Source organism: Babjeviella inositovora (genome assembly GCF_001661335.1).
Source record: "Babjeviella inositovora NRRL Y-12698 unplaced genomic scaffold BABINscaffold_12, whole genome shotgun sequence".
Classification (NCBI taxonomy): domain Eukaryota; kingdom Fungi; phylum Ascomycota; class Pichiomycetes; order Serinales; genus Babjeviella; species Babjeviella inositovora.
This window is the reverse complement of record NW_017566849.1, coordinates 357,147-382,887: the sequence shown is the minus strand read 5'-3', so window position 1 is coordinate 382,887 and position 25,741 is coordinate 357,147. Positions and strand designations below refer to the sequence as shown.

General features: G+C 48.7%; 13 protein-coding genes and 1 non-coding gene across 14 annotated transcripts; 6 read left to right on the top strand and 8 right to left on the bottom strand.

The window, feature by feature from the left end:
- Nucleotides 1-616: 616 nt before the first annotated feature.
- On the top strand, nucleotides 617-1,876 carry BABINDRAFT_163114 (uncharacterized protein). Its single transcript, XM_019129724.1, has one exon. It carries the CDS (start codon nucleotides 718-720, stop codon nucleotides 1,762-1,764), a length of 1,047 nt encoding a protein of 348 aa, XP_018983416.1. The 5' UTR covers nucleotides 617-717; the 3' UTR covers nucleotides 1,765-1,876.
- A 465-nt stretch (nucleotides 1,877-2,341) lies between these two features.
- On the top strand, nucleotides 2,342-4,207 carry TUB1 (alpha-tubulin). The gene is made up of 4 exons (XM_019129723.1): nucleotides 2,342-2,403; nucleotides 2,507-2,515; nucleotides 2,645-2,782; nucleotides 2,848-4,207. Exons 1-4 carry the CDS (start codon nucleotides 2,379-2,381, stop codon nucleotides 4,020-4,022), a joined length of 1,347 nt encoding a protein of 448 aa, XP_018983415.1. The 5' UTR covers nucleotides 2,342-2,378; the 3' UTR covers nucleotides 4,023-4,207.
- A 409-nt stretch (nucleotides 4,208-4,616) lies between these two features.
- Nucleotides 4,617-5,029, bottom strand: BABINDRAFT_163111 (pyruvate transporter). Its single transcript, XM_019129722.1, has one exon. It carries the CDS (start codon nucleotides 4,994-4,996, stop codon nucleotides 4,691-4,693), a length of 306 nt encoding a protein of 101 aa, XP_018983414.1. The 5' UTR covers nucleotides 4,997-5,029; the 3' UTR covers nucleotides 4,617-4,690.
- A 228-nt stretch (nucleotides 5,030-5,257) lies between these two features.
- Nucleotides 5,258-6,595, bottom strand: BABINDRAFT_92412 (uncharacterized protein). Its single transcript, XM_019132934.1, has one exon. The coding sequence runs from the start codon at nucleotides 6,462-6,464 to the stop codon at nucleotides 5,586-5,588; it is 879 nt and encodes a 292-aa protein (XP_018983413.1). The 5' UTR covers nucleotides 6,465-6,595; the 3' UTR covers nucleotides 5,258-5,585.
- Nucleotides 6,596-6,758: 163 nt separating this feature from the next.
- Nucleotides 6,759-6,831, top strand: BABINDRAFT_t299. Its single transcript has one exon. It is a non-coding gene; the product is annotated as a tRNA-Arg (tRNA).
- A 130-nt stretch (nucleotides 6,832-6,961) lies between these two features.
- On the top strand, nucleotides 6,962-8,725 carry DBP3 (RNA-dependent ATPase). The gene has a single exon (XM_019129721.1). The coding sequence runs from the start codon at nucleotides 6,985-6,987 to the stop codon at nucleotides 8,500-8,502; it is 1,518 nt and encodes a 505-aa protein (XP_018983412.1). The 5' UTR covers nucleotides 6,962-6,984; the 3' UTR covers nucleotides 8,503-8,725.
- Nucleotides 8,726-9,095: 370 nt separating this feature from the next.
- FLC1 (putative flavin adenine dinucleotide transporter) lies at nucleotides 9,096-12,071 on the top strand. The gene has a single exon (XM_019129720.1). The coding sequence runs from the start codon at nucleotides 9,474-9,476 to the stop codon at nucleotides 11,943-11,945; it is 2,472 nt and encodes an 823-aa protein (XP_018983411.1). The 5' UTR covers nucleotides 9,096-9,473; the 3' UTR covers nucleotides 11,946-12,071.
- Nucleotides 12,072-12,623: 552 nt separating this feature from the next.
- On the bottom strand, nucleotides 12,624-13,676 carry BABINDRAFT_163107 (cyclin family protein). The gene has a single exon (XM_019129719.1). It carries the CDS (start codon nucleotides 13,647-13,649, stop codon nucleotides 12,780-12,782), a length of 870 nt encoding a protein of 289 aa, XP_018983410.1. The 5' UTR covers nucleotides 13,650-13,676; the 3' UTR covers nucleotides 12,624-12,779.
- Nucleotides 13,677-14,151: 475 nt separating this feature from the next.
- Nucleotides 14,152-16,066, bottom strand: BABINDRAFT_163106 (uncharacterized protein). The gene has a single exon (XM_019129718.1). It carries the CDS (start codon nucleotides 16,051-16,053, stop codon nucleotides 14,281-14,283), a length of 1,773 nt encoding a protein of 590 aa, XP_018983409.1. The 5' UTR covers nucleotides 16,054-16,066; the 3' UTR covers nucleotides 14,152-14,280.
- A 435-nt stretch (nucleotides 16,067-16,501) lies between these two features.
- APL5 (Apl5p) lies at nucleotides 16,502-19,391 on the bottom strand. Its single transcript, XM_019129717.1, has one exon. It carries the CDS (start codon nucleotides 19,350-19,352, stop codon nucleotides 16,578-16,580), a length of 2,775 nt encoding a protein of 924 aa, XP_018983408.1. The 5' UTR covers nucleotides 19,353-19,391; the 3' UTR covers nucleotides 16,502-16,577.
- Nucleotides 19,392-19,849: 458 nt separating this feature from the next.
- Nucleotides 19,850-22,447, top strand: CAS1 (ATP-dependent DNA helicase). The gene has a single exon (XM_019129716.1). The coding sequence runs from the start codon at nucleotides 19,884-19,886 to the stop codon at nucleotides 22,131-22,133; it is 2,250 nt and encodes a 749-aa protein (XP_018983407.1). The 5' UTR covers nucleotides 19,850-19,883; the 3' UTR covers nucleotides 22,134-22,447.
- Nucleotides 22,448-22,487: 40 nt separating this feature from the next.
- MRPL33 (mitochondrial 54S ribosomal protein uL30m) lies at nucleotides 22,488-22,853 on the bottom strand (the record flags this gene model as incomplete). The annotated part of the gene is made up of 1 exon (XM_019132195.1): nucleotides 22,488-22,853. One exon carries the CDS (start codon nucleotides 22,851-22,853, stop codon nucleotides 22,599-22,601), a length of 255 nt encoding a protein of 84 aa, XP_018983406.1. The 3' UTR covers nucleotides 22,488-22,598.
- A 637-nt stretch (nucleotides 22,854-23,490) lies between these two features.
- Nucleotides 23,491-24,340, bottom strand: BABINDRAFT_163103 (uncharacterized protein). The gene has a single exon (XM_019129715.1). The coding sequence runs from the start codon at nucleotides 24,200-24,202 to the stop codon at nucleotides 23,573-23,575; it is 630 nt and encodes a 209-aa protein (XP_018983405.1). The 5' UTR covers nucleotides 24,203-24,340; the 3' UTR covers nucleotides 23,491-23,572.
- Nucleotides 24,341-24,414: 74 nt separating this feature from the next.
- On the bottom strand, nucleotides 24,415-25,519 carry BABINDRAFT_92368 (acetyltransferase). Its single transcript, XM_019132932.1, has 3 exons — nucleotides 25,063-25,519; nucleotides 24,910-25,013; nucleotides 24,415-24,697 (listed from the first exon to the last, which is right to left on the bottom strand). Exons 1-3 carry the CDS (start codon nucleotides 25,425-25,427, stop codon nucleotides 24,648-24,650), a joined length of 519 nt encoding a protein of 172 aa, XP_018983404.1. The 5' UTR covers nucleotides 25,428-25,519; the 3' UTR covers nucleotides 24,415-24,647.
- Nucleotides 25,520-25,741: the final 222 nt, after the last annotated feature.

Genomic DNA, 25,741 nt, shown 5'->3' with positions numbered 1-25,741 from the left:
CAGCTACTGGAAGAGGGCCATATTTATCCATATCCCTTCACCTTACTCACTGCGTTTAGGTCTCAGGACTATAAGAAGTAAACCTCCTTCTTTTTAACCCAGATCTATTGATAAGGACTATAAACAAAAATTTCTCGGTGCGCTGCGTTCCGGCTTGGGTTACCACGGAAAAATATGCAGCCCTATGCGTGTTCCTGTGGGGACAACCAACAGATACGCTTACACCCTGATTCTTCGTAAATGGGGAGGATTAAATAATCACGGTGGACCATTCACCACTATTTGGAAGTTGGAAGCAGTAGATGTGACAGCTGAGTAGTGAACTGTGTATACCGTTCCATTTACAGTCTTGCTTTATCTTTGTACCACATTAGTATCCTTGCTCGGAAAAATCGAATACCCCACTATGGCTTCATCCCTACATTTTGCCCACTATTCGTTGATCCAAAGTCACCTCACTATGACATATTCACACTAAATGATGCGTGTAACCCCCTCTAGACATTTATTTATACAGGAAAAACTCGGTCCGTCATTGATGGGGATTACTAATACCCGCGTTGACGTGCAGCACTTCGCGCGGTGCTTCGGGGAAAATGAGACATGCGGACGGCAGTTTCCCCTCATTTTTTCCGTCCTCAACGGATCATCCTGTCTATTTATACTCCTCTTCTGCACCCTTTTCATCCGTCTGCTCCTAGCCCACCCATCTCCATAATGTCCTCCGATAAGGTCCTCAACGTAGGTGTCGTCGGCACCGGTTTATTTGCCACCGACAACCACTTGCCAAACTTCCAGCAGTCCTCTCAGTTCAAAGTTGTGGGTGCCTACAACCGTACTAAGGGTAAGGCTGAAACTTTTGCCGCCAAGGCTGGTTTGACCGATTCCCAGGTCTACGACTCCTTGGACGACATTTTCTCCCAAAAGTCCATCGATGTCATCGACGCCTTGTTGCCAGTGCAGTTCAACTTGGACGTGGTCAAGTTGGCCATCAAGCACAACAAGCCTTTGTCTTTCGAGAAGCCAATCGCTGCCAACTTGGAGCAGGCCAAGGAAATCGTCAAGTTGTCCAAGGCCACAGACTTGCCGATTTTAATCTTAGAGCAGTACTCCTACTTCAAGGCCGTTGACTTTGTCAAGTCTCACCTTCCAAGCATCGGTAAGGTCTACGCCTTTGAGTACTCTTCCACTGGCGCCTTTGCTGCCAGTAGTAAGTATTTGGCCACCTCCTGGAGGGCTGTTCCGGAGCACATTGGTGGCTACTTGTCCGATGGTGGTGTCCACCAGTTGGCTCTCTTGACCGGGATTTTGGGTGAGGTGGAGTCTATCTCCGCGCACACCAACCAGATCAGAAAAGAGTCCGGTACCGACGATATTTTGTTCTCCACCGTAAAGATGGCCTCCGGTGCCATTGGTACCTTTAACTACGGCTCTGCCTTTGGTGCCACTGAAAAGAAGTCCACGTTGAAGGTGTTGGGTGACAATGGTTCCATCTTGTACGACTTTACTCAGCGCAACACCGCCGTTGTAAAGGTTTCTATCGGAGCCAATGGTGAAGTCGAAGCCAACACCCAGGTGTTTGAGTTCGAGGACCCAAACGGCCAGGCTGCTGAATTTGAAAACTTTGCCGAGGCTGTCTCCAAGAAAGACAAGTCCTTGGTCAAGGTTTCCCCAGAGGTTGCTTTCCACCACTTTGCCATCGTTGTTGCTGCTATGGAATCCTCTGCCAAGGGTGGTGAGTCGGTCAAGATTGCTCAGCCATAGAGAGAGGCCTTTGTCATTGGACCCACGATGAGAGTAAGCTTTATAATTGAATATAGAACCGTGTTACATAGTGTATTGAAGTAAATCGTATATATGCATGTTGCTCGTGAACCCTGGTGGGAAAACAATCGGTTAGGCTTGAGCTATCTCGCCGAGTGAGGGCCAAGCTCCGTAAGTTTACAGCTTGGATTGAGGATAAACCGGTAACAGGTATTTCTCCAACCCTGTTCGTTTAGGATGTCAAGTGTTTATCTTGGTTGTGAAATAGCAGAACCCCTTTTACGGGGCCAAATTGTAACTTGATTAAAATTGTGTTAGTTATAGCTAGTGCTTATATTTACACGCATCGCGTATATCACTTCACGCCGCTTCCGAATCGGGGAAAAACCGCCGCACGACATGTAAACATTCGCTTTGTATGGAAACAGGCGTGTGTGTCCCACTGTATGTGTTACTTTTTTTCTCAAAACAACAAAGCACCGAGAATTGCAAAACAGGCGTGTGGTCCCAGTACGAACCAACCACGAATTGAAGAACGATCCCACCTTGAACTGAAGTTAGTTTGTCTCACTTGAACTAAAATATACCCCTAATCCAACCAATCCAATATAAAAATGAGAGAAGTTATCAGTGTTAACGGTATGTGGTTCTGATTTGAGATCCGATCCCCCCCTGTGAGGTGGCGGCAAACGGATTCTGTGCCCCCTTATACGAATACAGTACTAACGTTTACTTCTTATAGTCGGTCAAGGTATGTCATTTTGAGCTCCTGATATCAAACTGTATTGGCATGTCAGAGCCCCATGTGCGAACCACGTACGGAGATCTGACACGTCACTCTACCAACCATGTCGATGATTTGAGACTAACACCTTTCTAGCCGGTTGTCAAATTGGTAATGCCTGTTGGGAGTTGTACTCCTTGGAACATGGTATTCAGCCAGATGGTTACTTGTCCCCTGAGTTGACCAGACCAAAGGGCGGCGAGGAAGGTTTTTCCACCTTCTTCTCTGAAACCGGTATGTATTCAATTGTAAACCAGTGCGCGTAAACGCCTCTCTTTACACATGCTAACACACTTTAGGTTCTGGTAAGTACGTGCCACGCGCCATTTACGTCGATTTGGAACCAAGTGTCATCGACGAAGTCCGCACCGGTACCTACAAGGATTTGTTCCACCCAGAGCAATTGATCTCCGGTAAGGAGGATGCTGCTAACAACTACGCCAGAGGTCACTACACCGTCGGTAGAGAGTTGTTGGACGACATTTTGGACAGAATCAGAAGAATGGCCGACCAATGTGACGGCTTGCAGGGCTTCTTGTTCACCCACTCCTTGGGCGGTGGTACCGGTTCCGGTCTCGGCTCCTTGTTGTTGGAGCAATTGTCCTTAGACTACGGTAAGAAGTCCAAGTTGGAATTCGCCGTCTACCCGGCCCCACAGCTCTCCACCTCTGTCGTCGAGCCATACAACACCGTCTTGACCACCCACACCACCTTGGAGCACGCTGACTGTACCTTCATGGTTGACAACGAAGCCATCTATGACATGTGCCGCAGATCTTTGGACATTGCCAGACCAAACTTTGATTCTTTGAACAGCATCATTGCCCAGGTTGTCTCCTCCGTCACTGCGTCGTTGAGATTCGACGGTTCCTTGAACGTGGATTTGAACGAATTCCAGACCAACTTGGTTCCATACCCAAGAATCCACTTCCCGTTGGTGTCTTATGCTCCAGTTATGTCCAAGTCCAGAGCTAACCACGAATCCAACTCTGTTGCCGAAATCACCGCCGCTTGTTTCGAACCCTCCAACCAGATGGTCAAGTGCGACCCAAGAGTCGGTAAGTACATGGCCACCTGTTTGTTGTACCGTGGTGACGTTGTCAACCGCGATGTGCAGAATGCCGTTGCCCAGATCAAGGCAAAGAAGACCGTTCAGTTGGTCGACTGGTGCCCAACCGGTTTCAAGATCGGTATCTGCTACCAGAAGCCAACCCCAACGCCAAACTCTGAGTTGGCCCAGGTCAGCAGAGCCGTTTGTGTGTTGTCTAACACCACTGCCATCGCCGATGCCTGGAGAAGAATTGACAGAAAGTTCGATCTTATGTACTCCAAGAGAGCGTTTGTCCACTGGTACGTCGGTGAAGGCATGGAAGAAGGTGAGTTCACCGAAGCCAGAGAGGACTTAGCCGCTTTGGAGAGAGACTACATCGAGGTTGGTGCTGACTCTTTCCCAGAAGAAGAAGAAGAATACTAGAGCAAGCTGTGCTTGGATCTTTGCTAGCATTGTTACGCCTTGTCTAAGATCTTTCCGCATTGAAGTGTTTAGTGCCTCTCCTGTTATGCTCCTCCCCTTTATTTCTCCCTTTTTTTTATTCCTTTTTTTTATTCCTTTTCTAATCCTGAGTTTACTTTGAAGTTTGTTCAAAAATAATATATATATATCCCTTTTTTACACGTAAGAGCCATGAGCATTAACAGAATGTTTGCTGTTTGTAAATCAGAGTTGTGTATAGGGAGACCCGCGGTGCACATGTATACGTTCAATGTGGGATTTGACCCTGATATAGGATTAACAGAGGGTCAGAGAAGCGCATACAAATATAGGTGAAATGAAAGGGCATGTGTTTGGAATTACATTACCAGCCGTGGATCTATTGTATTACCGTAAAACGATTTAAAATTACAATTTGATAGATCCTTAGGGTTAACACTACCGTTTTTTCATCCTACTCCACTTGCTCCGCTCTTTTCACCTTCTCTGCTCCAACCCTCATCTAAAACTTACGTATTATTTTTGTTCATAATGAAGACATAGTTAAATATAATGGCAACGACACCATAGTCATGAGGGATCTCGCTACAAATAGGGCTATTTCCCCGCTAATTCACACATCAGACCAAACGAGCAGCTCCGCCAGTACCCTATTCAGTCTTGACAATAGCCTCAATAGCCTCCTTCTGGGAAGCCTCCTTACCACCAAAGTAGTGGTGGTTGAGCCATCTGGTGCCCTGGGCCAACTGGGCGGTTTCGTTGACAACATGGCAGCCGAACAACAACGGGTTCCATGGAGTGATGGAAAGGGAGTACTTCATAAAAACCAAGGAATAAATAACCAAAGAACCAGTCATCGGGCCGGAAATCAATTCTGGGTCCTTCTTCAAGTCCAAAATGGCAGCAACTGGGATACCAAAGTTAGAGACTGGGCCCCAGAAGTGGGTAGTACACATGTACTTTAAGGTCGCCTTGGAGAACAACTTGGACGCAAGGGATTGGGAAGCGGCACCGGAAGCTTGAGACATTTTGGGTTGTGTAGTGAATGAAGTAAAGCGCTAAGGTTCCAAGACGCCCTGTCTTAATACCAAAAGCTCCCCTATATTTTTCTCATTCGATCCGCCAGCCATCGGGCGGTTACTCGCCGGAAATGTATGAGCTGCACACGACTCTACCCCACACCACAGGAACGTTCCTCTGATGCAAGAACTAGACATGAATGCTGTATTTGCGATTCATCCGTTTTTACAATTGTCAAGTTTAGATTCAGAAACAAGTTTTCGTTTTTCTAGACGTTATAAGTCTCAATTTTAACGTGTAGACCAAACCATCCGAAGGAAACGGGGGATCCCCTAGCCCAAACATGGAATAACCGTTTGATGCGTGATACCAAAGGCACGATGACATGTAAAACCCCCCATTGTGCACAATTTCTACAGAAAATTGCAATTAAAATTACCACAGGAGAATGTATGGTTATTGCAATAAAACTGGCAAATAATGTATATGCAACTGCATAAAAGAAAACAGGGTCTTTATTACCCCCTACATATCATCCTTCTTGGCACGTTCCAACTCATCTGCGGATATCTCCAACATTTTAGTCAAGTCGGTGCGTTTCCGGTGTGTCAGCGGTGTGTTCACGAGGATACTTCCCTGGGTGTGGCCGGCATACTGCTGGGTGTACTCGTTGATCAACATGGAATCATCGATAAAGTCCGAAGAGTGGATGAGTGACGAGTCAAGCATCTTCAATATATTCTTCGGCTTGATCATACCGGGCAACCCGTTATTGGCATTCGGAGTGTGCAACTCGCCTCCCGATATGTGCATCTTCTTCATAAAAAATGGTGTTGTGGCGAAAGGCGTGGAGGCAGCAGCCCTGCCTGGCTGGGAAGGTGTGTGTAGGGCAAACGGCGAGTCATTCAAGAGGTACAAGTTAGCATTCTGGCTGCCTCTCTTTAATTTTTTTGCCGAAGGATACTCGTTTCCGTGTGAATCGTCCATAGTGTCCTCCCCTACATAGGCCAGGGGTCTCTTCATTGGAGTGGATGTTAAACTGGACAGGTCTAAAGTCTTTGCTGTCAGCCTCTGTTTCGCCGCCGCGCCCCTGGGTTGTCTGTGAGCACGTTTCGCTGCCAAGAAGGAGTCTAGAGGGGTAAGGTGCACTCCAGACACATCCACACTAACCAATCCATTATGGAGGGGGATGGTAATTGTTTGGAGATCAGTGTTATACAAAGACTGGAGGTAGAGATCGAGGGGGTCCTGTCCGCGGGGAGCCTGCTTCGCATTGGGGATGGTCTCAATCGGGGTCTCAATCATACGGCATGTATCGCGGATGGCATTTGGGATGTTGGATGCGTCTAAATTCGCCTGGATACTGGCTGTCAACTCCTGGAAGTTGTACTTTTTGAAGCCCATAATTGGGTAGCTTGTTGTTCTGAAAGGAAGGGCCAGGGAACAAACACATGGCTGTGTTGTTTTGATCTCAATTGGGAAGGATAAAGGTTATGGCGCACGTGACACGCAAGCCGAAGTACGAACCAGCAAGGAACGAAAGGATAAAATACCTAGGTTTCTGGCGTTGTACAAAATGGTGAATCTGTTAAAATGTCTAGAAAGGTGATGAAAAAAGTGATTTGCCAGAGGAACTGGCAACAACGGAATAGGTTGTTTCTGGTGTAATTCAGTTCAAACATCTCAAGTTTGTCGATTGCCTGCGTAGCGTAATGGTTAACGCGTTTGACTTCTAATCAAAAGATTGCGAGTTCGACTCTCGCCGTGGGTTCTAGTTTTTCCTCTGCGAAAAAGAAACTTTTTGTTGAGCCGCACAAAATTTTTTTCTGGCCATCGGATCTGCACTCGCAATTTTTCACACTAAAAGTATTACTTGAACTTTGCAGTTCATTTACATTGAGCCAACAGTACACACCAGCGCAAAATGTCCAAGTCTGAATTGAAAGATAAAAAGAGAAAGGTCGAAGATGACTCTGAAGCCCCAAAGTTGAAGAAGGAAAAGAAGGACAAGAAGGAAAAGAAGGAAAAGAAAGAAAAGAAGGAAAAGAAGGAAAAGAAGGAAAAGAAGGAAGCCGCCTGTGCTTCTGCACCAGCTGATGGTGACTACACTGAATCCGCCGAATTGAAGGCTATGTCACAGTCCGATGTTGATGCATTTTTCAAGGACAACGAAGCTGCCGTTGAAGACCCAGCCAACAAGAACTTGAGACCATTGTTGTCTTTCAACCACATCACCTTGCACCCATCGATTTCCAGCCACGTTTCCAAATTCCCAAAGCCAACCCCAATTCAATCCATTGCCTGGCCTTACCTTTTGTCCCAGAGAGACGTCATCGGTGTTGCTGAGACCGGTTCTGGTAAGACCTTCGCTTTCGGTGTTCCAGCCATCAACAACATCTTGTCCTTCGGCAAGAAAGGCTTAAAGGTGTTGTGTGTATCGCCAACCAGGGAGTTGGCCTGTCAGATTTACGACAACTTGGCTGACTTGACCAAGGGCACCTCCATCAACTGTGTTGCCATCTACGGTGGTGTCTCCAAGGCCGACCAGGTCAGACAGATGAAGAATGCCAACGTTGTCATCGCCACCCCAGGTAGATTGATTGATTTGATGAACGACGGTGCTATCAACTTGAGCAACATCGACTACTTGGTCCTCGATGAAGCCGACAGAATGTTAGAAACTGGTTTCGAAAAGGATATCAAGGCCATTATCGGTGCCACCCCCTCCACCAGACAAACCATGATGTTCACCGCCACCTGGCCAAAGGAGGTCAGAGACTTGGCTGCCTCTTACATGAAGGAGCCTGTCAAGGTCTCCGTCGGTAACAGGGACGAGTTGTCCGCCAACAAGAGAATCACCCAGGTCGTTGAGGTTGTCAACAGATTCGACAAGGAAAAAAAGTTGTTGCAGTTGTTGAAGAAGTACCAGTCGGGTAGTAACTCCGATGACAAAATCTTAATCTTCGCCTTGTACAAGAAAGAAGCCACCAGGGTTGAAAGAAACTTGCAGTACCACGGTTACTCCGTTGCCGCTATCCACGGTGACTTGACCCAGCAGCAGAGAACCCACTCCTTGGAGCAGTTCAAGTCCGGTAAGGCCAAATTGTTATTGGCTACCGATGTCGCCGCCAGAGGTTTGGACATTCCGAACGTCAAGGTTGTCATCAACTTGACCTTCCCATTGACCGTCGAAGACTACGTGCACAGAATCGGCAGAACCGGTAGAGCCGGCAAATACGGTATCGCCCACACCTTGTTCACCGAAGAGGAGAAGCACTTGGCCGGTGGCTTGCAGAATATCTTGAGACAGGCCAATCAGCCAATCCCAGAAGCCTTGGTCAAGTTCGGCTCTCACACCAAGAGAAAGGAACACAGCGTTTACGGTGCTTTCTACAAGGAGACCGACGGTCTCAAGAAGGCCACCAAGATCACCTTCGATTAAACTTGTTGCATAACCTCCTACACGTCTAGCTGTTTTGTATTTTTATAGCGTTGTATAATATAACAAATTGGCGGAAGCCTTCTTTCAGATATCGCCAGTTTGTAGTTCAACCCCCCTTTGCCATAATTTCGTAGCAATCCTTGCGGGGGTCATATAGCAGCCATGATTGATTTTCCCACCTGACGTCATGTTCCAGTCACGTGTAAAGTAAGGAATGGTATCCAGAGGCCCAGGGGTCAACAATAGCCCCAACCGCCAATGATATATAGTTTTAGAGGGCGTATCCAAAAATATCTAAAGGTTACAAATGATAGGTGAGTGTCGTGTTGAGCCAAGACAGTAACATGGTCATGTACATGGCTCTCCGTGTACTCAGCCTATGCATATACCAATGACTAGCCCGAGATCACGCACGCGTACTGATCGGACTACACTTGTGCGTCTGCACTTCTCCAAACCACCTAGGGCTCCTAGCTTAGTCTACTAATCGCACTTCTTTATCAAGCGATTCGATAGTATTTACAAATATAGGGCCAAGAGTCTAAATACTATCTGTGCGTTCCGCCAAATTCCACATCACCCATGCGCCGATGCTAATTATGGCATATGTGTGTACTAAATTTTCATGCGCGAGTGCGTTCAAAAATGACGGGTGTTCTCCTGTGGAAAAAAATACGTGTGATAGTCGTACCAGAAAAAAGAAAAACCAAAACCAAACCAAACAGTGGCTATAGTCAAAACAGATCAAAAATTCGTTACGACGGTATTTGCCCCCAACCTACCTTCAAGTCCACTAGTACCACCAGACTTATTACCTGTCTATCTGTTCTGAGCCGTGAGCTATAGAACTAACACCATTTTGCAGCTAGATCAGTCGCTAGCCCCACCTTCGCTATCCCCTTAGCGACAACCGTTCAGTGCCCTCATACCTAAAAGGGTACCTTATTTCCTCTTCAAAGCATACCCACACCATGAGAACGTCTAGCTGGATGTACCCAGCCGTCCTCTTGGCTCAGCTCCTCTCAGTCCATGCCAGACTGTTGAGTGCCTCGTCGCTTGTCACATGTATGGAAAACTCCCAGCTCAGTCCGTCGTTCTTTAACGTGCTGTTCGTACCGGAAAACAAGGCTTTATACTATAATCTTGTGGTCGACGCCGAAATCAGCGGGTACATTCTTGCGTATGCCGAAGTTTACGCCTATGGGTTCAAGATCATCGAAAAGGAGATCAACGTGTGTAACTTGGGCTGGAAGCAGTTCTGTCCGATCTATCCCGGGAAAATCGCTATCGACTCTGTTGCATACATCTCCGATGAATACACCAGTCAAATTCCGGGTATCGCCTACACCGTGCCTGATATCGATGCGATTGCTAAAATCCGTATTACCAACTCCACGGGGCAGCAAATTGCATGCCTTCAGGCCACCTTCACGAACGGTAAGACAGTTTCGCACGTCGGTGTGCAGTGGGTCACCGCGGTGATTGCTGGCCTTGGTCTTCTTGCGTCGGCTCTTTTGTCCACCTTTGGGAATTCCAACGCCGCCTCCCACATCTCTGCCAACGCTGTCTCCTTGTTCTTGTACTTCCAGAACGTGGTGATTGTTTCGATGATGCATGTGGAAGTGCTTCCACCGATTGCTTCCGCCTGGAGTGAAAACCTCGCCTGGTCCATGGGTTTGATCAGAACCGAATTCATGCAGAAGATTTTCCGCTGGTACATCCAGGCGACAGGCGGTACCCCGGATCTCTTCATGACCTCTCAAACCAAGTCGGTGTTGGTACAGAGAGGGTTGGACAGGATAGACTTGTATGAAGCCTACACTTCCCCGGGCTCTTTGTTCAAACGTGCCGCATACCAGCTCCAGTCGAACGTGTACCTTGTGATCTACAGAGGGATCCAAAGATTAGGGTACAAGGCCGGTATTGAGTCGTCTTCAATCTGTGTGACGGGCTTCACCTGGTTTATCCTCTTTGCCTGGGTCATTGCCGGTGTGTTCTTTATCTTCCGTTATTCCTTGGAGTTAGGTTTCAGGTTTGGCTGGTTCAAGCGTAGCCAGGCCACCAACTTCCGTCTTAACTGGTTACTTATCCTCAAGGGGTCGTTGCAGAGATACATCTACATCGGGTTCACACAGTTGGTCATTCTCTCGCTCTGGCAATTCTTCCAGCGAGACTCGCCTGCAGTGGTCTTTTTGGCCTGTGTATTCTTGGTCTTTGTGGTCAGCATTCTCGGCTGGGCCTGCTTCAGAACGTTAAAGTTTGGTAGAGAGTCCATTCAGAAATACAACAACCCTGCCGCCAAGTTGTACGGTGACCAAAGAATTTTGGACAAGTACGGGTTCTTTTATACCATGTTCAACGCCCAAAAGTACTGGTTCGGAGCCGTCATTTTGGGTTACAGTCTTGCCAAGTCCATGTTTATCGGTCTCGCGCAAGATTCCGGTAAGACCCAAGCGCTTGCCGTCTTTATTCTCGACTTGGCTTTCCTTATTGTGTTGTTAAGAACAGCTCCGTATTTGAACAGATGGACCAACTGTGTGAATTACGCCATGGCTGCTGTGAATCTCTTCAACTCCCTCCTCTTTTTATTCTTTTCGGACTTGTTTGGTCAGCCAGCCGCTGTCGGGTCTATCATGGCTTGGCTTTTCTTCATTGTCAACGCTGCCTTCTCGGTCTTTTTGTTGTTCGCCATTATCTACACGGTGGTGATGGTCTTTGTCTCCAAAAACCCCGACGCCAGATTTGCCCCGGTTAGAGACGACAGAACCGCCTTCCAGCGCAAACATTCGGTGAAGAACGCCACCGGCCAGAAAGTGGTGAACGAGCAAACCGCCGCGTTGATGGCACTTGGAGCCGCTGCCCAAACACATACTCAAGACTGGGAAAACGAAATCTACCGTTTGAAGGATATTTCACAGACTGATTTTGCTGCCTCTAACGAAAAGCTCACCAGTAATCATTACACTCCAGACGTTTCAGACTCCCCGCCGATGCTTATGGCGCAGAATTTCTTGGATAGAACGGTGTCCGAACAGCAGAGAATCAAGGAGGCCGAGTCCGAAGGCCAAGAGAACAATGGTGGGTTCATAAGAAAGTTAACCCGTGGCAAGTCCCTTAAACGTACCAAGTCTTCCGCCGATTCCATGCCTCCTGCAAAGGTGACGGCTTCACCGGAAAGGACATCGCCGTTCCACTCCCCTGAAGACGACATGATGCAATCATGGCACGATACCCCTGTGAACCCGCCAAGAAATGTGAGACGTGTAAGCGACACGCTTACGGACCAGGTTAATCAGCCAAACTACCAGCAGTTAGGGCAAGAAGCCCGTATTACGTCCTTCAACTCCGGCTTGACGGCGGATGATCAGACTTTTGAGCCTGTGACGGCTGCTGACGTTATTGGCGGTACTCGCACCGTACCGCACGACAGAAGATTTGCCTAGAAAACTGTATCATATATATATCGTTTTCCTTGCCTTTTTGGTGCTCTTTTGTATCTGTATTTTTACCATTTGTTTTGTACCGATATGCCCCTGTTTTCAATTTATTCCGTTAGGTGTGTTGTAGCGTCTAAGAGCGATGTAGTACCTTCCGGGAATGTTGGTGACCGAGAGAAGCCTATAGCACTATTGGGTTGCTTAGCCAAAAAGGTTAGATGGAATGTATCCTCCAATCTCTTACCGGTTATAGAGTCTGGACGGAGCTAATCTCACACTGTCATTTCCGATATGTGACAATGGATGACACACTGGTTGCGAGAGTTTTAGTGAAATGCCATTCAACTGTAGCTATGGACACGATTCTTTCAAATTAGTAGTTATCAATCTAGCCTGAACCAGAGCTTGAGAATTTTTCCCTATCTGTAATGCCAGCTTCTCTCCGATATGTGATCATCTACAAGTGTGTCGCATCAGGTGTTGTTACGTAGTCCGATCTCACCGGTGAATTAAAGGCCGGGGATTCCCGTATGGCAACATCCTAAAACCCTCTCTTTTATTTATTTATCCTTTTTTCGTATTCAATATTTTTTTTTCCTGAATCGCTAGCACCTCTTTTCACTCCTTGCGGTCTGGGCTATTCTTTCCTCAGAACTTCCATTTTATGGCTTTTGATACCTCGTCTGCTCGGATTTAGACCGCCACTTACAACCATCCTCTTTCGCGGGGAGGGGTTTTGTATATTTGGTTGTATTAAAGCCGGAGTGCAAATATAGTCACCCCTAGATACGACTTGGCATTCTAAATAATTCTCTAATTTCATTTAAACTTCACCAGAGTTTATTCCGGCAGCGCTTCTTCCCGAGACTTTTTCTCGATAGTGATCCCACCAATAAACTCACTCACCTCCTCCAAGTACGACTCTAGCTTGTCCTCTGTAATCACCACGTTAAACTCCATTAGAAAAAGTAGACCCACCTCGGTACGAAACATTTCAGTGGTACTCACTCCTCCGACCTGGGAGAAAAATTTGTGCTTGTGGCACATGTCTTCGATGCTCTTCATCGCCAACCGGATCGCTGCTAGGACAAAGCGATGAGCGTTATTTCGCATCAAGTGGATCGCCGGGTCGGGCTTCATCTGAAGCGTGTATAAGTAGTATGATGCTGCAAGGCAGACAGAGGTGGATAGTGGGCAGTAGTTGTTGATCCGCTTGAGGTAGTCTAGGATAGGCAACGGCGGCGGGGACTTCAACTGAAAGCGCTTGCCTAGCGCTCGATTCTGCATTGCCTTCGTCGGTATCGGGCTCATCACAGGGCTGTTTGGTGGAGACGGTTCGTGGTTGACAGGGCTGTCTGGTGAGGGCGGTTCGCGGCTGGCAAGGCTATCTAAGGAGGGGTTGTTGCTGGTGTACACCGAGCTAAGGTTGTTCTTAGAAAGAGACCGCTGGTGCTTCTTGGGGTGGTTATCCTCGTGGTTCATAGCATCTTCAAGCTCGTGTTTGATATCCATCTCTCTTGAATCTGCTTCCTTTTCCGATTCTTCAATCATCTTCGCCACCACCCGGTCGAGGATGTCAATCGCTGCATCCGGGGAAATGTCGTTGATATCGTATGTAGACTTCTTTGGGGGTGTCTGGGGTTGTGATATCTCTGAGTTATCTTGAAAATTGCCCAGTAAGCTTGACTCTCTAAGTCGGACTCCGTCCATTGTGTGTGTTGATTGATGGAAGTATGTGTTGAATAGCAGTGGGGTATGAATATTTCATGTCCCAGATTCCTGGCCTGCACCGTATGTAATTTTAGCGTGTTGCATACAGCGTGCGACACCGGGTATTTAATAACATGGAGGGGTTTACTAAAAAGCAAGCAACAGGGGTTTAAAAAGATTTTAGAATAAAAGATAGACAAGTTTCCCAGTTTATACGAGAGAAGTTAGGGATTAGGCGTTTCCTGTGTAAAGGACAGCCTGGTTTAGGCACTGATGAATGTGCTCTTGCCATAGTCCGTAACAGAGGGCTAAGGGCAAACCCATAGCGCTTTATCCTTAATTTTATATTTCAAGAGTCTAATTTCTGGTTTATATGTTGTCCTTGCGATGCTTCATCTGGCCGATTAGCCATGTCTTTAATTTTCGGCTTTACACAACCAATGTGCTTACGTCGGTACTTTTATTTCTCATAATTTCAACATGATACAAAAATTTCTAAGTTGCAGCATAATCGGATATTATCATTTAATTCCTCTACGTTTCTCGATATTAATCAATAGGCCACCTATCTGATCCCAAGTATCCTACCCTCCACATATGCTATCTTCCTTGATATCTAAATTACAGCCCATCAGTACTCCAACTTTGCTCTTTTAGCCGGTTTTGGCTCGTCTTTCTCCTCGCCTGACCGCTTTCTCGAGTCCAACGCAGCACTGTGCTTCTCGTACTCCACAGTATACTCCTTAAGCTGCGCATCAAGCGCCGTCAATTCGTCTACGCTAGCCTCAGCTTCCTCTCCCTGAAACGCTGCAAACGTGTCGGCTCGCCTCGCGCTGCGCCACTCCTTAACCTTGCGCTCGTCTTCATTGAACTCACCCTCATTCTTTGGTAGAGTGGTCATCTCCTCACCCTGCGGGCCCTTCCAAACCTTGTTCAATTGCGGGTTCATCATCTGCGTCCAGAAACGCTTCTTATACGCCTGGTGGCGAGTAAAGGCAGCAGCCATCTCAGACAAGGTGGCCTCGCGCTGCTCGGCGCTGAGCTCTTGTTGGGTCCAGAAGTCCGGGAAACCGTCGATCACGTACGGAAGCCAGGCTGTGAGGTCGCTGTCACTGGCCACGACGCTCTGCACATAGAGCGTGGTCAACTTCAAGGACTTGAAGTGGCTGGGGATGGACGCGCGCGTTTTCACAAGCCAACTGACAACGCGGCCAGGCACATACAGGTTCAGGTTGAGCACATCGATCGGCGATGTCTCTATGGCCTTAGCGGCAGGATTGGCCGCATACTTGGCTGTTTTGGCGAGCGCCTTTCGGGGCTCCGCCACCACGTCGTACAAGCTCAAGAGGATGTAGATCTGGTTAAAGATGACAAGCCGGTTGGTGTGGAAATCGAGGTACTTGACCAACGTGTCAGGGGTGTGGGGAAACGTAACGCGCACGTCCTCGCGCACATACTTCTCGAGGTCCTCCGGCCTGGGCGTCTTGAGCGGCAGCACACGGTACGGATCCACAGGCTCCTTCAAACTCTTGTCGTCCTTGTCAAGTCCCACCAAGTAGTCGAGTAAGCTGTCGACCGCACCCTGGAGCTTGATGAAGCCGCGCTCAATCTCGTAGTCGCGCGCGAGCTTGCGCGACATGATGTCGTACGGGTTGGAGAAGATGCTCTGGAGGTACCAAAAGTCACGAAAGATCATCTCATTCGTCTTCTTCCCTTCAGCCTGTGCTACTCCCGGATACCGTGCCGCCACGTCGCGCTCGTTTACGTCGAGCAAGCGGTTCTGAAAGGTGATCTCGTTGAACGGCAAGATCTCCGCGATGAATGTCTGCAATTCATACATAAAATCATAGTTCTCCGGTGATTGCACGAGCCGGAGCGTCTTCGTAAGCTGGTTCACGAGCAACACAAGCGTCGTCCCGGGCCGGCGCGCACCCACCAAGCGCATCTGTTTTAACCGCGCGAGTATAACCGGTGAGTTCACGTACCGGTGCCAGATCTCGTGCACTACGCGCGAGTCCGGTGTGTAGATGAGAGCATCGTAGATGAGCAGAAACGGGATCTCCCCGAGCTTTCCCCCCATGCTGAAGGCAAATTCGGCCATGTTAATAACCTGGCGGACGAACCCATCTGTCTGCGATACACCGTCGAAGCAGCTGCCGGTAAGTGAGGCCTGGAACCTCGAATATGCCAATTCAACCACCTTCGCGCATCGCGCCGCGTCTCCTTGCACCTCTGCGGGGATAATGGCTGTGAATTCGCGGAAGAGATCCGCGTAGACCGTCTGGTTTTGCAGCGAGAGAGCAATGTCACCCAGGACATCGTGTTCCACGCTGAGGAGCGCGGAGATCTGCATAAGCTTGGCTGAAAGCGGTGCCACGAGTCCGGAAAGAGAGTCTGCGGTCATGTTAGGTGAAAGCGCGGAAATAGAGGAATAAATTGCATACTAGTCTGTAGCTGCCCGCAAATATGGTAGGTTTTGGTGCGGTATGGGCACGACTCACAACACGGAGAATGTCGCCGGCACATATACGACATGCTATGGGACGATTAAAGCTAACAGAGTATCGTAAAGTGGTTTTTCCATGTAGCTATGAGCCTCTATATACGAAGTGTCTTTAGCTTTTAAACATTTATCTTTGGGGATTGGAAGCTAGAGACTGCTCCAAAACTCCAACGAGAAACGATATTATTCGTTGACGAAATATACTGCTTAGATGTACGGCTATAAAGAAAGGGCTCGGCTATTTATCTGTCCCATAAGGCATCCAAGGTTACAATCTCTATAAACCTAGTATCCGTCTTACTAGAGACTTGGATACGGTGAAATAACACCCGCAGCACCTACAGCACCTCTTGGTTATATTTCGTCAATTCACAATATATGTAACTGATCTTTACAAGTTGTATACATAGTTATATCCTACCCATTCAATCCATAATCATCGCCTTCTTCTTCTTCACCTTCTTCGGCTTTTTGACTTCAATCACCTGGGTATCCTCGGTAGGGGTTGGCAACATCTGGTCGGCATCTGGCACCCCTGGAACGCTTACCTCTGTCTTGACCTTTTTCTTCTTCTTTGGCTTCGTGCCGGTTTCCGTATTTCCCTTTGTGGATTTTTTCTTGGGCTTGGTCTCATTGTTGAGTTTAGTCCGCAATGCCTCAAGGTCCACTTGGTACTCGTAATCCGCAAACTCCTCTTGCGCCGTTTCGGGCGTAGCAGATAGGTCAAAATTGTCCAAATTAGATGAGTCGATTTTGAACGTATTCTTCTTCCTGGCCGGTGCAGGCACGAACGCCGGGCCTTCCTCTATGTCTATTCCGCCCTCGACAGTTTCGTCCGAGAGAATGACATATTTCTGCTTGGCCTTCTTCTTTGGCTTCCTCTCCAACACCAAGGTTGGGGTCTGTGTTTCCTCGTCTGGGTGGTCGTCAATAAACGATGCAAGTTTGCTGACCTTGGCGGCGGTATCGCTGATGTAGAAAGGATCGTCTTTGAGACGTTCTAACCGCTCCTGCTTCTTTAGCTGGGTATCTGTCTCGTCTACGCTTTCAACCACGGAGCTTGCGGTCTCGGTGATCTCGCAGAGCTCATACTCATCTTCATACGCAGATTCTTCCTCTTCAGACTCGGAGAAGCTGATCGTTGGATTGATGGGCGTGTCGAGATCCAAGTCTCCGGGAACCGGCACCCGCTTTTGCGCGTCGGGCGCCACAGGATTGAGGGTATATGCGTTGAACATCGACGGTAACACGTACGTTACGAGGAGGGGCAAGTGTCTGGATTTAGTTTCATAATTATTCGGGTCACTCTCCACGCTTACCTCAAACTCCTCACCTAAATCCACTTCTAACGACTCGGCCACCAAGCGCAAGAACTCTAGCCACGAGACAACACGCTCTTGGACCTCGTATTCTGAACAGTTCTCGTACGCCAGGAACCAGCGGATCAACTGGACAGTCATGCGGCAGACCTTTGAGTGGCTCGCAGCGGAGACCAGCTTTACACCCTCCTCGGTAAAATCGCTCATAAAGTTCTGGTTCGCCTCCGTATCCTGGCAAGCGATAAACGAGCTATAGAGCTTGACCACCGCCTGGATAAAGATCTGCAGCGTGACTGCGTCCAACCGGCCGATCACAAGCCCGTCCTGGTCGAAGCGCTGAAGATGCTCCAACACAATCTCCAAGTTGGCACCCCCCACATGCTCGGCAAACTCTCCCACGACCCAGAAGAGGTCTCGGAGGACCCCTGGGTAGGCTGTGTAACTCGCGCGCTCCAAGATGAGCAGCAATGCCTCGCCAAGCACGGTCTGGACCATTTGGGGAACCTTGACGGCTATCGTCTGAAGCAGTGACGCGACGCTCGCAGCAATGATCTGGATCGCTTCCGCACCACTGTCGGTGGTGAGGCGAAGAATATCCTTTAGTACCGCAATGTACCACTTGAAGCCCGGCACGCGCGCAAAGTTGTTGCTGGAGCACACACGCACGATCTGGGCCGTGAGCAGGACCTTGTACGAGTCGGGGAGATCCGAGATGTCCAACTGCGCGAGCAAGGTGGCAACAACGCTTTCGATATTGTTGTCATCCACAAGGGAGTCGACCAAGTCCAAGGCCTTGGTCTTGATCAACAAGTCGCGGTCGCCGATGCACTCGAGAATGGTGCTGTGGATGGCGGGGTCGGCCAAAAACTCGGGAAAGAAGCCGCAGAGTTTGATCAACGCGAGGAGGCCCATGTAGGTGAGGTTTGCGTCGCGGCGCTCAAAAAAGGCCATCAACGCGGCAACACAGATGCGCGCAACCGTGCGGTCTTCCGGTGCGTCGCCCAACATTCCGCCGTCGAGAATGCAGCTGACACACTCATAAATCAATGAGCACGCCTTGGTGGTGTCCATAAGGTCCAAGATCGCGGGGAGGAGCTTGTTTTTGAGACGCGGCTCGATAGTCGAGAGCGACGCGAAAAGCTTCAACAAGCGGATAATGATCCAGTTGTTGGACGATGTCAGGAGAAGTTCAAAAAGCTGCGGCGCAAGGTGCACGTGGTTGCGAGCATTCTTCTTGGCCAACTCACACACCACGTTGACGGTAGCGCTGACGACGGAGGGATCCGCGTCGTCGAGCATCTTCACCAATTGCCCGTAATGCAAGCGCAACGACTCGGGATACTGCAAAAAGAGCTTGTAGAGCACGAGTACCGCCTTCTTGCGCACGTACGGCTTGGAGTGGCTCAACATGCGCACCACGTCGTCAACGAGGTCGCGCGCGAGGCTAGGCGTGACAATCGCTGCGACGCCACTCAACGCGAGCCCCACCTCGGGCGCACGCGCGGCGCTCAAATCCTTTTTGAGCTGGTTTGTCGCGAGAATGAGAATGTCGGTGTCATCTTTGAACGTCTGCATTGCCGCGAGATACCCGATGCGCTTCTGCTGGAACTTGGCGCTGGCCATCACCTCAAGTACCTGGAAATTGGCCCACGCCATGTCGTAGCCGTACATCTCGAGGTATGCGAGTTTGAGCACTGCTGTGGCCTTTGTTTCGATGTCGGTTGCGCGGAGCTCCTCCTTGCACTCCTTCGCAGCGTGGTCGAGGAAGGCGGAGAGCTGGTCGGGCTTGGCTGCGCGCATTCCCTTGATGAGGTCCGTAAGAGACTTCTCGAACGAGAGTCCGAACGGCTTGAGTCTGCTCAAGATATCGTCGGATGACATGAGGCGCGTTTGGCTAAATGGTCTACCTCGGTATGATGTGTTGAGCTGAGGCTGATATGTCTCCCCGAGTATAAAGTGCAACAGTGCAGGATGAGCAACGGTTGGACAGGAGTGGGGAGTAGCACGGTGGGTTACGAAATTTTACAAAAATAGAGTTTTAAGGGTTAAAAGGTATTACTGCTAATTTAATATGCTGCTTTCCCTGCTTTTGCCTTGGTTAGGTTTTGCGTGAGTTACGGGTATGGCACCGTTTTGCGTGGGTAGGGGAATGGCAAATACATAATCCATTGCTGCTTTAGACTTTTATTTTGTTGTATTTGTAGGGTAAATATCAATTATTCCTTGTATTAGTTCCAGATACTAGTTAATTTATAAATTAAGATGCTCAGGTGCAAATAAAACCATTTTTAACGGGCTATGATGGAACATTAAAATTAGCTCCCTCAGTGCTGGAATCTTACGTGCAGTATGTAAAACCATCAGACATCAAATCGCGTCTTCACCCTCACCCCCCACCTTCGCCACAATACAATGTCAGGCAGTGCTACCGACAACAAGGTAGATGCCAAAAAGTACATCATTCATGAGGGAATTGTGTTTGCAATTGAACTTTCAAAGGCCGTGCATGCGCCCGACGCCGCCATCGGGGGACGTTCACAGTTGTTCGAGCTCTTGTCCACGATTGCGGAGTTGTTCAAGCTGCTCGTGATCACGCTACCGCACTCGGGCGTTTCTGTCTTCCTATACAACTGCGCAGGTGTCCACCACCATATTCACCGCTTATTAGGATTACGCGATATCAACGGATGGGCGATGAAACACTTGAACGGCATTTTACAGAACCACTTGACAGGGATCCAGACCCTAGAAGAACGGTTTCCCGTGAGTGACGAGCCCACGCCATTGCCAAAGCTCTTTAACACGGTGTATGATGAGTTTGTGTCGAAAGAGTACAACTGGAATAAGTTTTTTTGGGTAACGAGTATGAAAGGTGACGAATACCTGGATGAGCTCTACCACACACCCGAACTCAAAAACACTATCCGACGCACCATTATGGACTTTAACAACCGGAACATCCACTTGCATCCGATTCTCCTCGGGGATGCCTCTCGGTGGAACGAGCGCGACCTCGGCCAGTACGAAGAGTTGCTCTTCAACCTACCGTCCCATTCGAATCCCTCTGACGCCCCCGCAACGGATACGCAAGACCACCTTTACTCGCCCAGTCTCACGTTTGTGGCGGCCGATGAGATTAAGAAACGTATCTTGCGGCTCAAAGAGGTCCAACGGTTTCAGTTCCTGGTGGACCTATATCTTTCCTTCCCCCAACTCACGGCGATGCTCGCACAGACGAGCCCGGAAAATGCGAGCACGCTCGCAGTCGTATCGCTCAAGGGCTACGCGGTCTTTTCGCAGGAAAAATTCGACCGCTCTATCAACATGACGTACGTGGACGAGCTCAACCGCTTCAAGGAGGTCCAGGCGGCCATGATCAAGGTGGACGACGCCAGCAGCGGGGTTCCTCAGAGCGAAAAGACGAACGGGGATGGCTGCTTCGTAACCACCTACAAGCTTGGCGACGAGAGCTTCCATTTGACGGAGGAACAGAAACTGACTGTCAGAGCGCTCAACGACCTCATCATGGCGTATGACGTATCAGAGGCCCCGGAGGAAGTCTTTGACAGCGCACACTTGCAGAGACTCCCGGAAAACGTGCTAGTGGAGTCGCACGGTGAAGACAAAACGTTCGGCCCACTCTCGCTTACCCTCCGCGTAAAACCGCCGTTCTTGGTCGTGATTGGCTTCGCGGCCATGGCAGCGCACCCCCGTCACTTGAGCGTGGCGCCACCTTCGTTCATGACGGCGAACGTATCTTGGACTGCCAACTTTAGTAATAGTTTCAAGGTCTACAGCAGCTTGTACCAGGCGTGTTTGAAGAAGAAGAAGTGTATTTTGGTGTATGGGGTCACGCGCAAGAACACCAATCCGGGATTATACGTGATGTATCCAACGGCCAAATCTGCGACGGGGCTCATCGACGAGAAAGAACACGGGGCGGCCCCGGCTCGGCAGACCCACCCTGAGGGTTTTTACTTGATCAGGCTAGCAGCCAATGACGACTACCGATCAGACCCGCCGTACTTGCTGGAATTGGTCCAAGACTACTACAACCAGCTAGGGATGGCTTCGCCTGATAACTTGCCCGAGCAGAACAAAGACATCCCGGAGTTGGTCAAATCCTTTACCAAGTTGTGCAAGCACTTTGTCTTGCGCGATGGCTACGTCCCCCTGGACTACCCGAACCCGAACATCAACTACTTCATGGACATGCTCGCGCAGCAGCTATCGCAGGTGGAAGACACCAAGCTGGTGCACGCTGCCATCGACACTACACCCAGCCAGACGTTGTTGAAGCACGATGTCACCCTCCAGACGTTGCAGCGCGTACACGAGTCGATCCATGCAGACAATGGTGCCGCTCTCGCGCTTCTCAAGCTGATTAATTCGCGCCTAAACAGCGTTGCAAATGACCAGGAATTGAGCTTCATGTCCAACTCGCCAATGACCGCAAAGAAACCCGCTACAGAAGGCGCCGTCACCGACGCCGACATGCTGTACGCGTGGAAAAACGGCAATATCCACTACTACACGATGGCCCAGTTGAAAAACTATATCAAGCAGAACGAGGCGACTCTCGGGTTTGGACCCACGGGTACCAAGCAGGTCCTCATTGGCCGTTTGACTGAGTTTTTGAACTTGAAGAACGGCATGGATTAGCCAAAAGATATGGGTAAACATGGATAGCTTTTCCTTTGAGAGATGATATTGTGGATCACATAGTGTGATTTTATCCAAATTTGGACAGGGCCGGGCTTATAGAGCATTTCCATGCACTAGAAATTAATTATATATCGTATGTCCATTTTTTTGAGCCAATCAATCTTTACTGGCGATAAGCGGCATAGTATATTGGTTGATACATCATCTGTAACGGTCTATTTCGCTCTCTTACTCGAGGTGCTCATGACGTCCAATATTTTCCAAACCTTAGCTCAAAACAGCACCTTGATCTAACAGGTACATGTTCATCACACTCACGGCAATCAAATGTAGAATTTGTATTAAAGTCAACGTCAAGAAGTAATAAAGGATGCGTAGGCACTATAAAGTGGTATATACAAGGAGCGGTAAAAGTCAGACCCATGAGTGTGGTGGTATTCTGGGTAGACTAGGGTTTGGGAGTTAGGCAGAGACCTTTTCGAGGACAAACCCCTGGTTAGACTTCCTCAAAGCCTTTTCTTGAGCCTTGGTCAAAGCGGTCTCCCTCAACTCGACCTCAACCAACTCTTTGACGGCAGCAATCTTACCGGCGGCAGCTGGGGCAACGGCCTGGTAGGAAATCAAGCCCGGTCTGCCCAAACCCAAGGCAACCAAGTTGTCCTTGATCTTACGTGGCAACCCGATGGTGGATCTCTTCTGGACGATTCTGTAAAACATAGTGCGCGGATAAGCAATAGTAGGTGGCCAAGCGTTTATTTTGTCCATCGCTTTTTTCAACCGAATTTTCACGCATGTCAGAAGGTTAGGTGTGGAAATTTGCGTGTACGCATCAGGATATGTGCAGGAATAGTAACCGGTAAAATGGGATCTCCAAGCCGGTTTGATAGCAAAAATTACCTTGTATATTGGGACGAGGGCTCTTCGGTTTTGCTTGGGAGTTGAAACCGTTCTTACGAGATCAGCTGTATGAAATCAATCAACACACAGCAAAAGTTTCAAAGCCTAATGAATAGTGATATAAATGACTGAAACTCCTGGTCCTAAGAATCGCTGAATCTGTTGTGATGCTAAATACTAAACCCTCCAAAGTTAGGTGCCGAGTGAAGTACAGCGGTACTAGTACTACAATTATGTGACTGCTCCGGCTCTGAGTCAGGTGCTAAAAACTATCCTGTAGAGCTATATGTTCCTCATCTTGGGCCATCTGAATTGTGTTTGATATTTGAGGCGTCCGTTTCGGCTGGAGGTAAACCCTCAGTACCGTTTGATATGTTACAGTTTCATGGGCTCTTACTGATGCAAAACCCGATTTTACCTGGCAACTTTCTCCGGTCTACCTGGTTATATAAGACTTATTCGTATGATACTAAACATATGATTATTTGAGATATATAAACCGAGGATCAGCCATAAAGCTAGCACCGGCTGTTCATTGCTTACAAATAGCTCTGAAGAATCTTGTAGAAGTCCCCATTAGGAGTGGAACTCTCAATTTTGGCGTTGACGTTGCCATCAATGCTGACGGTTGGGGTCACATGAATCCCTAAACCCCTAGTGAGTCTGGTGAAGTACTTGATTTCCGGAGTCACCGAGTTCCCAGCGTTGCTCTGCTTTGCTCCCTGCGCCACTGGAGCAATCAGGACTCTCTGGTAAATTGCATCGGCATCCACTCCAACTTGGGTGCCAATATCCGCGAGCCTTTTGTAGGTCTCGTTTCTGGTTTCATTCAAGGTGGCAGTGTCGAAGAAGCTTTCCTGTGCTTCAAATAATGCCCTGGAGTAGGCCCAGAACTTTTCTGGAGCAAGGTTGGCCACGGCCAATGAGGCTTCGTGGGCCAACTGGGAGTTAGGGTGCCATGGCTGCACCACGTTGACAAACACAAACTCAAACTTGTTTGGGAACTTTGTCTGTACTTCTGGAATCACCGTATCTTGGTAGTTCAAGAAGAGCTTGGTGCTGAAGGGACAATTGTAGTCGAGAAAGATGTGCACCACATGGGCTTCATCGGAAGCAGCGTTGCCTGGGAATGTGTGCGACTTTCTGTATCTTGGGGCTAACGAGGACATTTTGTGTTTTGCTTGTGAATTGATCAGGTTGGGAGGATGTATGAATGTCTTTAGGGAAGTCTCAAGTTGCTTTCAGGAAGTGGGCATATCGATGTTTCACCGCCGCGATTGAGCCACAGTTATATGTGGCAGTCTGTCACTTTCCACGCCAAAACATTATACATAAAGGCAGGGGTCAAAAGCATTACAAATCATCTATCGAATGATATACGTTACAAAAATGGCATCTGTCAGATTCATATTATAAAGCCCTTCTATAACGATTAGTGACACTACTTAAACGATTGAGTCTCAATCTACGTCAATCGTTTAGAATCTCCACTTGGTTTGTATTTAAGCTATACTTTTTAGGTAAGGCTCTCTCAGTATATCATTTTGTACCTACGGGAGGTGCAAGAACCTCACCACTGATGCTCTTAGTGCATGAATTTCTGTGTTGGGCAGCTCACCACAGAATTTTATCTATTGGGAAGTGTGATACATGGCAGCCTCGGCCTTCGCCTCCTCTAGGTTTCTCACCGTCTTGACCACTCTCGCCGGAATACCAACAGCAACCGAGTAGGACGGAATGTCTTTGGAAACAACAGCGCCGGCGCCGATGGTTACACCATCACCAATGGTGACTCCAGGCAAGACCACTACATTGGAGGAGAGCCAACAATGGTTACCAATGGTGATTGGCTTGGCATACTCGACACCGCCGAGGCGCACAGACGGATCGGTTGGGTGGGTGGCAGTGGTAATGGTGACATTTGGAGCGATGAGACAATCATCCCCAATCTTCACAAGAGAGCAATCCAAGACGGTGAAGCTATAGGGTTAGCGAGCTGTATTCAAAAGCGGGGTTGAACTATACTTACTTGAAATTGACATAGCATCTCTTACCAAAGCTGGTGTTGTAGCCATAGTCGACGAAAAACGGTGGCTCGAAGTAGGACTGGTCGCCGACCTTACCAAAAATGGTGGTCAAGTAATCGAAGCGGGCTTGGGTGAAGCTCTCGAAGCTGTTGAAATCCCTCAATCTGATGGCACCGTAGTCGGTAGCCTGTTCATGGGCAATGACACGACCCTTACACAATACGTCATCCAAACAGTCGTAAGGGAGACCTGAGATCATTTTCTCGTATTCGTCATGGCCCTTTGGGATGTTCTTGAGATTGTCGTAGGCATACTTGATAAGCTCCTGGTTCTTTTCGGTGGCTCGTTCATCGATTACGACTGGCATTGCTAATGTTTAATTATTGGGGGTGAAAAAAGGGTGACAAGAATACGAGGTGCTGTCTATATTTATAGGTCATCTGCGGAGGTTGAATCCGGAAACTAGCCTCTTTTGTCGATGTCATTCACTCCGCGTATTTGTTCAGCCGATCCTGTTTTAGCACGACATGCATGATTGTTCCATAGGGAAGGGTTCCCGAAGAAGTGATTTGGCGGAACTCTTCCTCTTTGGGAAGTCCAGCGCGCTGCCCCGCAGGGTCTGTATGCTCCTGCATTTCATTTTGATCCGAAACGTGGATCGTCCCGTTTACAATTGACGTC